Raw genomic sequence first — 13,899 nt, 5'->3', positions numbered from 1 at the left:
GCAAGGATCATCAAAATTATTTAGTATAATTTTTTAAAATGGAGAATACGCCATAAGAAGTCAGAGATAACTGAAGTCATGTACAACCAACCCTAGGATTACAGTGTATGATAAACCCAAGAAGACAACTTTATAAGATCATTAATTCAGAATGGAAGGTAATTCTGAGGTCATCTGGTCTATAAATATAATTTCTAGGCCACTCTGGGGTTCTACAACTTTAGGCCCTATCACACCCCAAGGAGAATACTGAAATTAAGGTCATTCAAAAAGCCTTTACAATTTTCCCACTTCCAATCCACCTTCTGCTCAGTTCTGGGCTCCATCAAAATATCGATAGATTACTTCGCAGAAAAAAAGGCCAGATTGACGAGATTGCGGATGGAGTGGGCAGGGCTGAGCTTCCAGAAGAACCGGGAGAGAGGCGCGGAGGGCCGGGCGGGCACCCACTGCGCACGCGCGGGCCGCCGGGGGCTGGGCGCGCTGCCTGTCGGGAGACCCCCGCCTGGCGCAGGTGGCCCGCGCGCCTTCCGTAAAGCGAGGCTCGCCACAGCCGCGTGCGCGAGGGCCGTGTCTTGGCAAGGGCTCTTTGCCAGCTTTACCCCCGGCGCCTGTTGACTCTGGAACGTTCCCCGGGTATCGCGGCCGAGAGCTGGCACTGGGGGCGGGGGGAGGGGAGGCAGAGATAAAGGCGAATGGGCCGGCAGCGCCAACCCCGCTTCCGGAGTTGCCACCTGCCCCCAAGCTCGTGGGCAGCCGCCGCCGCCCCCCCCCCACACAGACGGGCGGCGCGGACGCGAGGGTGGCACGCAGCCGCGAGCCGGGGCGATGACGTCACCGCTCCCCGGGCGCCAAACTCCAAGCTGGCGCTTCTGGGCCTCCCCCCTCCCGCCATCTCCGTGGCGGGCAAGGGCGGGGCCGGCGTTCTAGGCGGAGGAACCAGGCCTCTCTCAGAGGGGGAGGCGCCTAAGCCGGCGTCTCCCGCGGTCGCTGGACTACGATTCCCAGAAGCCACCGGGACCTCGCGACGTCCATTTCCTTCGACTACGTTTTCCCGAAATCCGGGCGGCGCCATTCTCGGGGGAGCTGGAACCAGCCAACAGTCTTTGCTGGACAGCGAGCCCAAGGCTCCGTCTCTCAGTGAAGCGTTGGAGTAGTAGTAGTAGTAGTAGTAGTTGTAGTAGTTGTAGTAGTACCATTTATTGTAGACCTACGCCCTCTGGGGGAGAACCGGGCCGAGTCCGGACTCTGTGGAGTCACGTGCCGCCCGAGCCCGTTTCTATAGCAACCGCTTGACAGTGGCCCCCCGGGAAATGTAGTCCGGAAGTGTAGGTGAGCCCAGGGGTTGGGTCACGGAGGAGGGGTGGGAGTGGGGTCGTCCCGGAGGGAGGAATACCCCAGCCCTTTAGGGATTGAAGGAAATCCCCAGATCCGAGGGTCAATTCAGAATCCTATGAATTTGCCAGTTGTGTTTTTTTCCTCCGAATGGTGAGGATGCCTGTGGAATAAATCATAACATTTATATAGCGCCAACTGTATGCTATTTTACAACTATCGTCTTTTTTGATCTTCACCACAATCTTGGGCTGTAGGTGCTATTATGATGCCCGTTTTATCCTTAAGGAAACTGAGGCAAACGGGTTCAGTAAAATACTGTTACGCAGCTAGTGTCTGAAGCTGGATTTGAACTCAGATCCAGAGCTCTGTCAACTACAACACATTCTGATTAGGCAAACAGATTCGCAGGTTCAGAGCGTCTTGAAAGGCCTTGTACTGTATCAAATAAGTAATCTGGGTCCTTCTGGTTCCATCGGTCATTCTGAGTCCCTTTGGTGAGTGAGCTTTACTGTTTGGGCCTCAGTTTATCAAGTGCTATCCCCCTTCTTAAAGTACTGCTATTTTTTTTATTTTTTTTTTTGGTTTTTGCAAGGCTTGCCTTGCCCAAGGCCACACAGCTAGGTTATTAAGTGTCTGAGACCGGATTTGAACCCAGGTCCTCCTGACTCCAGGGCCGGTGCTCTATCCACTGCGCCACCTAGCCGCCCTGAAAAGTACTGCTAGTTTAATAATGAATAGTGTCAGGATATTCTGGCTCTGTTATCTGTATAACCCAAGGGAAAAAAATCCAAAATTGCTTAGGAATTATTTGGTTAACATTTTTCTGCATTACCTTTATTGTTCCTTCCTATCACACTTTACAATGAGTTATCCTTTTAATTGACATTCATTAGTCTTTTTTTTTTATTTTAGGTTTTTGCAAGGCAAACGGGGTTAAGTGGCTTGCCCAAGGCCACACAGCTAGGTAATTATTAAGTGTCTGAGACCGGATTTGAACCCAGGTACTCCTGACTCCAAGGCTGGTGTTTTATCCACTACGTCACCTAGCCACCCCCAACATTCATTAGTCTTAAGTTCTTTTTTAATTGTATTTTATTTTTATTTTATTATTTTATTTATATATTATTTATTATTTTATTATTGCTGATTACAGGCAAAGGTAGCTTTCAGCATTCCTCCATTTGCAAGTTTATGAGTTCCACATTTTTATAACATCCCCCCACCATGGTACAGAACAATCTGGTAAAAATTGTACTTATTCAGTCTTGTTAACATATTTCCATATTAATCATGTTGTGAAAAAAGGAATTAGAATTAAAGGGAATGAATATGTTTAAGTTCTTAAATAGCATTTATATTAAATAGCATATATAACAAATAGCATGTTGACAATGGTTTTTTATCTTAGGAGTATACTTGAAGAATAGCCCAGGAAGAATTTCTTTTTTTCACCCTTCTGAAGTGTCCATTAAAACAAAACAACACAAAACAAAATAAAACACTTATACAAACTCAAATGGCTCTAGAATCTGTAGAGGTTGTGGCCCTACTTCCTCAGAATCCAACCTGGAAAGAGAATCTCCAAGTACTAAAAGTAGAGGAAGAGGATCATCCATTGGGGAAGATAGACAACCAGAAGAGAAACAGCCCCTCCTCCGAGATGTTCCACCTGCAGTTCAGGCAGTTTGGCTACAGGGACACCCCTGGACCCCGACAGGCTCTGAACAGACTGCGGGAACTTTGTCATGGGTGGCTAAGACCTGAGAGACACACAAAGGAGCAGATTCTAGAGCTGCTGGTTCTGGAACAGTTCCTGACCATTTTGCCAGAGGACCTGCAGACCTGGGTGAGAGATCAGCACCCAGAGAGCGGAGAAGAGGCAGTAACAATGCTGGAAGATCTGGAGAGAGAGCTTGGTGAACCTGGACTGCAGGTGGGAAAGAGGCAGGTGTGAAGGTGTGACCTACTGGGTCTCTTCTGTTAGACTGTCAGCTCCTGCAGAGCAGGGACTATTTTTTTGCCTTTCTTTGTATCCCCAGTATTTAGCACACACAGAAAATGTTTACTAAAAACTCAGATGGACAGAGTTGACATTGTAGATGTGGATAAGCTCAGCAAAGGAGAGAAAATAACAAAAGCTGAGCCTTTGGGGGGACTCATATCTCAAGCAAGGGCTGTCCAAATAAGGTCTTCTGCTTACTTTTGTAACGTCAAGATGAATATGGATTATAAGTTTATGAATAGAGTGTTTTTGTATTTAAAAGTGTAAAAAACTATTGTTATCTCCAAATGCAGACTATCATAGTCTGCCTAGCTCTGATCCAAAAGATAGTAGAATAGTGAAAAGAAGAATAGAAGTCAAAGGAGAGGGTGGAAGAGGATTGTTGAGCAGGAAACTATCTTAGGAGAAGTGTCTTAGGAAGCCAAGAGATGATTTTTGTCCTTTGTTCTTAAAGAAGATCACACATCAGGGAGGTGGTGCCATAACAAGTAAAAGAATTGGATTTGAGTGAGGGGGGCTGTGCTAAGTCACCAGCTTTACTTTCTCCTCCAGAGCCATCTGGGTTCAGTGACCAGATATGAATCAGGATGACTGGAGATGGTCCTGGATGTGAGGCAGTCAGGGATAAGTGATTTGCCCAAGGTCACATAGTTACTCAGTGTCAAGTGTCTGAGACTGGACTTGAACTCCTGTCCTCCAGACTCCAAGGCTAGTGCTTTATTTAAGTACCCTAGGAAGCCAAATGGGAAGGGAAGAAAGGAGGAGGGAGCAATGAACAGCTGACCAGTGTCAACTGCTGCAGAGACATCAAGCCTGACTAATTAGAAGGTGGTCACTAGAATGATGAGGAACAAAGCCTGAATAATATGAAAGTTTGGGGGAATAAGGAAGAAGAAGTAATGAACATATTTCATTCTTTTCAGAAATTTGACACCGAAAAGGAGGAAAAAAGATGGTGTGGTTATTTGAAAGACAGGTAGTAGTTGGAAAAAATAATATTTTAAAAAAAGAGAGGGGTAGCAATATGAGTAGAAAGTTTTTTTTTTTTCAGATAAGGGAGGCTGGTCATGGTTTGTAGGTGGGAGGAAAGAGCTTGCTGAAAGAAAGTAAAACAAGAATAATAGCTGGTATTTCTGGATAGCTTGAACTTTTGCAAAGTGCTCTCTAGTCACCATCACCTCGTTCAATGCCAACAACTTATGAATGGGGACTTTTCCTGGATCAGAGAGCTAGCCGAGATCCCAGGTCCTGTTAATTCCATTATAGAAAGTTCATCTTGGCAAAGAGGAAGACCAGTTAGAAAAAAAGATGAGTGATATATAGAGAGGGGGTTTGAGGACAGGATTAAGGGGGAAATTGAGGAGGCTTAGGTCAATTAATCTCAGTCTTCTCAGAATAAATAGGAAGTGAGGTCACCTGTGATTGGGGAAGGGGGTAGAAGTGAAGCAGGGGACTGGCAAAAGTAGACAAAAATGTGGGGAATGTGATAGGGGATAAATTGTAATGAAGGATCTAGGCTGATGTTGGCATTGTTATTTTGGCCCTAGTTACCTCCTGGGCACAGTTTGTGACTTTCTTCTAACCTGACGTTATTTAGGGATGGGGATGGTCAGTATGGAAAGGGAGCAAAGGATTCTGGGATGATGCCTAATGTCCTTGAAATAGCTGAGCCATGGAGCTCAAGAACAGTAGTGAAGGTTGAGGGGATTGAATGTATATCATTGTGATTGTGGGGAAAGATGGAGAATGTTTGTGATCAGAGAAAGGAATTTAAGAGTTCAAGACTTTGGAGATGGAGCAGTGCCAAACATTGCTGAGGCTAAGGGCATGATTTATCTAACCTGGTGGATGAATAAAATAGAATAGAATAAATGTGTTTGGAGTTGAGGTTGAGGATTCATGAGGTCAGAATATTAGAAATAAAAGATCCTAGGGGCAGCTAGGTGGCGCAGTGGATAGAGCACCGGCCCTGGAGTCAGGAGTACCTGAGTTCAAATCCGGCCTCACTTAATAATTACCTAGCTGTGTGACCTTGGGCAAGCCACTTAACCCCATTTGCCTTGCAAAAAAAAAAGATCCTAGTTTCCTTTTTCACTTTGTCCAAGTAACTTTAATCTACATATTTCAGATCTTATTATTCTATGGTCCTTACAGTGAAATGCAAGAATATGCAAATATTTGAAAAATTAAATGACACATGAGCAGTGAATAACAGATTAAGAAATGAAATTATATGACACATGACTATTTCTCAAATAGGTAGTAATCTGGACTCCAGGAGGCTTCTGAAATTATTACAAAGGATTTGCAAATCCATATTCATATCATCACTTTGATCTTTAGTCATAGCAAAAAAGCACTCTATAAGGGTGAAAGGGGCCATAATTTTTTTCTATTTAAAAGGGGTTCTCCTACTTTGGAACTCTCAGACCATACATTTTCAAATTCAGAGCACTATGAAATGTCAGTTGGATTAGTCTTGAGACTATTTCATGGAAGATGATTAAGATCTTGAACTTACAGGAGAAATTTAAATATATTTATATAAATACTAGTACATATATCTATGTCTACACATATAACTCCCCCCCCCAACATTGCAGGCAGAAGGATTAATATGATCAAAGGGAGGAAGATACATACCTACATAAAGTATTTTGAGGATCCTTGACTAGTTTGTGGTGGAGTATTCTTATAATTTGGTTATTGATTAGGCTAGAAAGAAAACAGGGTCTTCCATGACATGCTAAGGAGTTTGGACTTGATCAGTTGCATTGGGGAGCCAAGGAAGGTTTTTTGAGAACTAAAATGCACTTCTGGTGAGGTTGACTTAGAGTCTAGAAGTAGGAAGACCATTTCAGGAAGCAACTTTTGTTGTCCATCGTGGAGCATTTCAAATGTTTTCTGTATTTTGCTATTGGTACTACTTGATAATGATGCCAAGGCAGACATAAGACAGTTCCTCTCCTAGGTGTTTAGAGGAATGACCAGAACTGGAGTGAGGTTGGGGGTAAGGGAAATTAGAAAGGAAAAAAAAAATAGGAAGGGAAAAAATCCCCAGGATTTGGTGAAAGACTAAATATAAGAAGTTAGGGGAAAAAAAATCAAGGATTACTGATTAGTTTAATTGCCACTTTACCTGAAAGTAAATGAGGGAGAGTATGGAGAAAGAGTAGTGAGCAAAAGCTGGATCCTGGGATAAACCTATTTATGAGCAAATATAAGAAGAATCTAAAGGAGTGAACATAAAGGTAGGAGAAAAAAAATAGTGTGGCATTATGGAAACCAAAGGAGGAAAGGGTTTTAGAAAATAATGGGGCAAAAGGTAAAAGAAGATGCAGATTGAAAATAAATAAGGAGTGGTAGGGAGGTTGTTAGAGGGTGAAATGTGCTGAATTTTGAGTCAGAAGACCTGGGCTTGCTTATTAGAGCAAGTCATGTTTTTAGAGCAAGACCACTCTGGGCTTCAGGTTCCTCATCTTATAAAATAAAAGGGTTGGATCAAATAAATTTTAAGATTCCTTTCATCTTTTATCTTCTATTGAAACCACAAGGGAGGTAATCAAATTTTCCCAGCTTTTGATCAGTCAGAATATTCTATATTCTAAGTCTTCTCTAGTAGACTATACTTAAAGTTTATGTTTAAGAACAATTACTCTGAGACAACATGGATTTTCACAGTTTCCAAAAGTTAAAGTAACATTATAGATTTGGTAGGGTAAATCAGTGGTTTTATTGTGTAATTTTTGGTTAATTGTGGTAATTTTACAACTTATTTTTAACTGGTAAAATGGATAACTATAAATAGGAGTTACTTCACAATTGTTTGAAGTTTTCTTGTACATACATCTTGCCAAATACTAAATCATTCATTGTTCAAATAGCCATATAATAAAATTAACTCAGACTTCAGAAGAATTCTTGTTTTATCAACAACAAAATTTCTGAACTTGTTAATTTTTTCATGTGCCCAGTCAGTCTTTCTTCTGCAAGGAGCAAACTATTTAGTAATAAAGAAGAATCTTTAGGATTATTTTGTGATTAATCTTAATATAGCCAATTTGAATCCTTTGTCCTGTAATTCCTGAAGGGAATATACTTTCTTTCTATATTATATACTTTAACTTGATTCTTTCACAAAGCCAAACATATCTCCTTATCTTCAGGTTGAATCCAGTACACCGACAGAGATAGGGGCCTGGGAGAAGATGGCACCCTTGAGAGCAGCCCAGGAGGTCCAGAATGTCCATCTTCAGCCTATGAATTTCCAAATCAAGTGTGAATCTCCAGAGCCTCAGTTCCTACCAGAAAAAGGTGAGGAGCAAGGGGAGGGAAGGAGTGAAGAGAAGATGATGAAGAGAATAGGATTTTCAGACTGGAATAGAATAGAATAGCATCTGGCCCCCCTTCTTGTCTATGGTGATTAAGAGGTAATGTGGTGTGCAAGATTTGATATCAGAGGACATTGGTTTGAGCTAGCTTTGCCAGTTTCAAGCAATGTGATTTTGGACAAGTCACCCAACTTATCTGGGCCTCAGTTTTTCTTATCTGTAATGTGAAGGATTTGATTAGATGGCCTTTTAGGTCCCCTCCCATTTAAAATCTGATTCCATGAAGTAGTATAGAGATTTTTATTTTAAAGACCAATCATTTCAAATATATCATATTATATTATATTATATTATATTATATTATATTATATTATATTATATTATATTATATTATATTATATCATATCATATCATATATCATTATATTATATTATATATCATATTAATATATGTTTATATATATTTCAGAATTGTCACCATCTTTAGCTTTTCAAGGATAAGAGAAAATTAATGTTCTTGGTTCAATTATCCACAGCAAATTTTGCTTTATAGCTTTTATTGACAACATTACAAAACTATTACAGCACATTTGTTTTGTACTTCGCTGACATCAAGATAAGTTACAAGTGTTTATTAAACTCCTAGGTTATGCTAAGTACTTCATATAGATTTAGGAGGCTTAAAAAGAATACCTTGGTGTAGGTAAGGGCCCAGTTAAGGTTATATATAATACATTTGAAGCAGCTAGATTACTTAGTGAAAAGAGCACTGGGCCTGGAATCAGGAAGACCTCAGTCACTTACTACCTCTATGACCTTGGGCAAGTCACTTAACCTCTACCTTAATCCACTGGAGAAGGAAATGGCAAACTACTCCAGATTTGCCTCCTGGTGGTAGGGACTGTAATCTGCCTGGTTTACTCACAAGTTTTGCATTTGTATATGGATAGACTTTAGAGGCCATGGCATTTTTTTTCTTCTCTTTTAAATTTTTGTTTCATATGATATCCTGTATTTCTACTCCTTCCTGTTAGTTAACCTCTGTGGTCTCTAATAATTAATATGCAGTTTTCTTTCTCTTCCTTCTTTTTTCCCTTAAAACCCTTTTATTTGGATTTATAAGAAATCCGACATTGATATGCTTAGTGATCTTTATTAAGTTTATATACTCCATCTCTGCTCATCTAGTGACAGTTGTTAAACTCCATGAGTTTAATACGGATTGCAGAACTGAAAGGTTTTTAATGGATGTGTTCTTAAGGTGCAGGACTGAGATGTCTCTTTACTTACTCTTACTACTGATGTTCCATATTGTCAACCCCACTGGCGTGGCAAATAAGTATTCTTGGATCTTGGCACTGTGGTAAGGCCTGGGGAGAGAAATACAGCAAAAAGAAAAAGACTCCCTGCACTCAAGGAGCTTGCATTCTGTGGAGAGAGTGGAGGAGGGAAGACAACACAGAAAAATAGGGAGGAAGGGTAAGTGACTCCCTAGTGATCCCTGGTGTCCAGGTCTGGAAAACCATTACAGGAGCTCACCAATGAGAGAAGGCCACATGGTAGAGGGATGTTCCAGGGTGAGAAGACCCTGGGAGCTGAAAGAAATTCTGGGGATAGATGGCATCTGAGGCATAGTAGCAGAGTCCAGAAAGTCAAAAGCAGAACCAGGAGAGTAGGGAGGGTTGGCTGTCCTGGGCCTCTCCCTATGATGAAGGTTCTAAGAGGAACTCACAAATGGAAGAAGGGAGCTTGTGGTAGACAGATATTCCAGAGTGAGAATGCTGCTAGGCTGTGAGTGAATGGAAATACCAGTATGATCCTGAGGGAAGATCCAGATTGTATTAGTGGCAAAGTTTGGGAATTCAACATATGAAAGTAGTTCAGATCACTGTATTGGAAACTATTCCATTATTCTTACCACCTACCTGTTCAGGCGCTTGCCTTACATCATCCCCTCATATTTCTGACCCTCAAAGAAAGCTCATTTTCTCCATACTCTAGTTTTTGTAGTCCTAGTTTATAATATTATTTCTGCTTGGCTCAGCCTATTTTTCTTCCTCTTTTAAAATGTTTTCTTGATCATCTTTTGTTTTTTCTTCTTCTCACAATTCCCAATTTCTTCACTCTATACCCTCCCTTGTAAATGATAATACATTGGCCTTGCCTCCTGACAATATACACCTCATTTCACCTCTATAATTTGCCAACCCTCCCTTCTGTCCTCTGAAATCAGGTCATTTAACTACTCAGAGATCTGAACATTTTTTTTTTCTTTCCTTAATAATAATGTAAATTGTTCTCTGGAGTTCACTTCATTGTTATTCATACGAGGCTTCTTGAGCTTTCTGATTGCTTCATATTAATAATTTCTGGTGGCACAATAATATCCCATTATTTTCATATATCACAGTTTGTTCAATCAAGTAAGTGATGGACACTCACTTCCTTCAAGTTCTTTTGTTATAACAAAAAGTGCTCTGATAAATATTTTGTATATGAGATCATTCCCACTGTCTTGGCTTCCTACCTTCTATGATTTGTGTCTTCCTTTCCTATTGTGGATCGGACCATTTTTGTGCTGCATTGTCCTTTTTGCCAGATACCTCTTGCCTACTTGTCCTACTTGGCACTATATTTTCACCCTTGTTTTCTGTTACCATTTCCTCTAGATTGGGATGCTATTTGTGAAAGCTCACTGAAACATGTATAGACTGTCCGTAATCTTCTTGCATAGCTTATAACTTAATTTTGAATATTCTGTTCTTAATGGATTTAAATTGTGAATTTAGTCCCAACTCCATAATCCATTACCTGTATGATGTTGGTCAAGTCACTGAATATCTTTTGACCTCAGTTTCCCCATATGAAAAGAAGAAGTTGGAATAAATTACTTCTAAAGACCATTCTTACTCTAAATCCATGATCTCATTACTTCTCTTATCCTCACTTTACTAATATGTAAAAAATAAGGATAATAACACTTCCTCCTTTTCAAAGGATGGTTGAAATCACCTCAACAGGTGATGTATGTAAAGGATGGGTTCCTTTCTCCCAGCACACATGACATTTGCATTTTCTGTTGATCATTTCAGATTTCGATCCTAGTATCAAGTGCTTCCTTCAAAAGCAGGAATTTTCTGAAGAAGTAGATTCAAAAGAGAGAATATCTAGAGGATTCCCAATGAATGTTTCCAAAGGAACCAAGATTGGAGAAGCCTATGAATATGACAGCATTTCAGATATGCAACAGGAAAACAAAATGGGAAAAGTAGATGGATCCCTTTCCCAGGACAGAAATTTTATGGTATTGACCATCCCTTCTGAAAAAATTCCCTTAGGAGAGAATGGCCATAAATATGGATGTCTGAGTAGTTGCCATTTGAGTTCAGATCTGGTTCTACAGAGAGTAGAGAAACCCTCTATATCTACTACAAATGACCAAAACTCCAGGCAGAATTCATTATCTAATGTGCATCAAAAAGATCAAACTGTCAGGAAACCTTATGAATGTAATAAATGTGAAAAAACTTTTAAGCAGAATTCAGATCTTAGAAAACATCAGAGAATTCATCTGGGAGTGAAACCTCACAAATGTACTCAGTGTGAGAAAGCATTCAGACAAGCCTCCGATCTTAGGAAACATCAAAGAATTCATACAGGAGAAAAACCCTATTTATGTGGTGAATGTGGGAAAGCCTTCAGGGGGAGCTCAGACCTGATTCAGCATCAAAGAATTCATACTGGAAGTAAACCCTATGAATGTAGCGAATGTGGGGAAGCATTTACTAGGAGCTCACACCTTGTTCAACATCGAAGAATTCATACTGGAGAAAAACCCTATCACTGTAGAGAATGTGGGAAAGCATTCAGTCAGAACTCTTCTCTTATTCAACACCAGAGAATTCACACTGGAGAGAAGCCCTATGAGTGTAATGAATGTGGGAGAGCCTTTATTCAAAGCTCAGCTCTTAGTCAACACCAGAGAATTCACACTGGAGAAAAGCCTTATGAATGTAAAGAATGTGGGAAAGCCTTCAGGCACAGGTCAGGCCTTATGACACATCAGAGAGTACACACCAGAATTTAATCTTAGGCAGATTTTGAATATGAGGAATCCTCCAAGAACTTTGCTGAATGTTACTAAATCTTAGAAACTGCATCCTGGGACCAAAATCCTGTAAAGTAATTGTGAGTTCCTCAAGGGCAGAGCCTATGTTGATCTTAATTGGGTATGGCTGTCACCTGAGTTCCAGGTGCCTATGAAACTTTTTTTTTTTTTTTTTTAGGTTTTTGCAAGGCAAATGGGGTTAAGTGGCTTGCCCAAGGCCACACAGCTAGGTAATTATTAAGTGTCTGAGACTGGATTTGAACCCAGGTACTCCTGACTCCAGGGCTGGTGCTTTATCCACTATGCCACCTAGCTGCCCCTGTAAAACCTTTCTTAAGGTTTATTTTGTTTCTTGTTATTTGGTATTTAAATATTTACTGTTACTTCTGTCAATAATTAAATTATAAAGGGGAGGATATATGATTTTTTGCCATTTCAGATGGGGCAGAATTCAAGTCCCAGAAACTAAGGATTGCATTTCAGGGAATCAGAACAGATTTGGGTGATCCTCCTCAGGATGTATAATATTGGCAGCTGAGTTTTCTGAAATGAATTGGAAATATTTTTTTTATTTTTAGTTTTTTTTTTGAAATAGTTTTTAAAGAAGTGTGAGTAGACAGTTATTGGCCTAGAGATGGCAACTATTTATGGTTCACAGTGATTTTGATCTCCATCTGAGAAGAGACTGGATCTTGAGGCAGGTATTCAATATAATAAGTAGTCTTGATATCACTTATTGATTACTACCACCAAATCCCTTCTTCTCTTAGCCAGAAATTATCTTGAATGATGATCAAACTCAGGCCTTGAGATCTCTGTCCTGAGAAGCCCCCCTCCCCCCAACTCTTTCTATCTGGCCCATTGAAATGTCTCACTTTCTTACTATATTCTTCCAGGAGAGACAGTCGTTCCTGTTTTCTCTCAATTTAGTACTGAAAAACCATGATTTAGAATAGGAGTTAATGACTCAAATCCTAGATTGAGTACTTAGTCTATGGGCATTCTAGGCCCTTCTGGCCCCAGAGAAGGCAGAAAAGATGTTGTTCAGCTTATTTGTCCCTAAAAATTCCACTTTTCCATGGTGCTGTGGGTTTGGCTTGAGTGACTTTATTTTTCTCCTGATTTGTGACTACAAAGACTTTTCCACCCAGGGTTGGAAAAAGGTTTTACTTTGTACCTTATCAGGCAGTGCCCTGAAAGCTATTGCTACTAAGGAGTGGGTGGTGTGGGCATATATTTGTTAGCCAGTCAGAATTTTTTTCCTTTGTGATCTTTCCACAGCCTACCATAAAAGCTTACTTATACCCTCACTCTGAACAAAATTTAAAGAACTTATCTATTTTTTAAATTTGAGTTGTCTCCCAACATTAGCATATCTTATGGCTCTTCCATCCATTCTACATTATGACACCAGTTAAAAGGATGTAACCTGGGAATTTGGAAGAAGGTGCTTGTGCTTTGGTAACTGTACCAGCAAATCTCAACTTGGACAAACTATATAGCTCAAGGATAGGCCACAAACATGGATGCAATGGCAACATGAATGCAATGAATCAATCAGTCCTGAACTCAGGTGTGGAGAATGGACATGGGGCAAGCCTCCCACTAACCTAGGAAAATGGCATTATAGCCATTTTGTGATGGAATAGTTAACAGTCTCTGGATGTAGAGAGATTTTTTTTTTGGACCAATTAAATCATATTAATATCTGGCAAGGATATGAAAATGTCAAGCAATGGGTCAAAATAAAAAGACTAAATCCCTAAAAGGGTTATGGCCCCAATCCTCAGTCATTATAGAATTAGAAAGATGCACCATGGTATTTTGATAGTGGGGTAGAGGCTTGCTGGCAGCTGGAATATATAATAAAAACTGCGACATGTATCGCTGAATGGGAGGGAAGAGAAGGCAATTTAATCCTAAAATCTATTAATCTAGCTCTTGGGCATAAATATTATGATACATATTTTATTTTTTTATTTTGTTGTAAATTTTTTATTCATTTAAAATATAAAATGAGAAAAGAAAAAAGAGAGAGCATTTCTATGCATATAGCAGACCATAGGAGAAGATTAATACAAAAACAATTAATTTCCATTTCAAGAAAACCTATAAAATAAA

General features: G+C 40.1%; 1 protein-coding gene across 2 annotated transcripts; it reads left to right on the top strand.

The window, feature by feature from the left end:
- Positions 1-684: 684 nt before the first annotated feature.
- Positions 685-13,899, top strand: LOC141495604 (zinc finger protein 232-like). Of its 2 annotated transcripts, XM_074197132.1 has the most exons (4): positions 685-1,332; positions 2,747-3,271; positions 7,507-7,654; positions 10,763-13,899. In XM_074197132.1, exons 2-4 carry the CDS (start codon positions 2,855-2,857, stop codon positions 11,755-11,757), a joined length of 1,560 nt encoding a protein of 519 aa, XP_074053233.1. In that variant the 5' UTR covers positions 685-1,332; positions 2,747-2,854; the 3' UTR covers positions 11,758-13,899. The 2 variants fall into 2 exon arrangements, with proteins under 2 accessions (XP_074053233.1, XP_074053232.1); XM_074197131.1 differs by lacking the exon at positions 685-1,332 and having other exon boundaries at positions 2,608-3,271.

This window comes from Macrotis lagotis, chromosome 8, assembly GCF_037893015.1.
Source record: "Macrotis lagotis isolate mMagLag1 chromosome 8, bilby.v1.9.chrom.fasta, whole genome shotgun sequence".
NCBI classification, from domain to species: Eukaryota; Metazoa; Chordata; class Mammalia; order Peramelemorphia; family Peramelidae; genus Macrotis; species Macrotis lagotis.
This window is presented reverse-complemented; position numbering and strand designations above follow the sequence as displayed.

Coding starts and splice junctions, on each gene's coding strand:
- LOC141495604 (XM_074197132.1), top strand. CDS start 2,855: ATGGCTCTAGAATCTGTAGAGGTTGTGGCCCTACTTCCTCAGAATCCA. Junction 3,272..7,506: donor TTGGTGAACCTGGACTGCAG/GTGGGAAAGAGG, acceptor CCTTATCTTCAG/GTTGAATCCAGTACACCGAC. Junction 7,655..10,762: donor TCAGTTCCTACCAGAAAAAG/GTGAGGAGCAAG, acceptor TGATCATTTCAG/ATTTCGATCCTAGTATCAAG.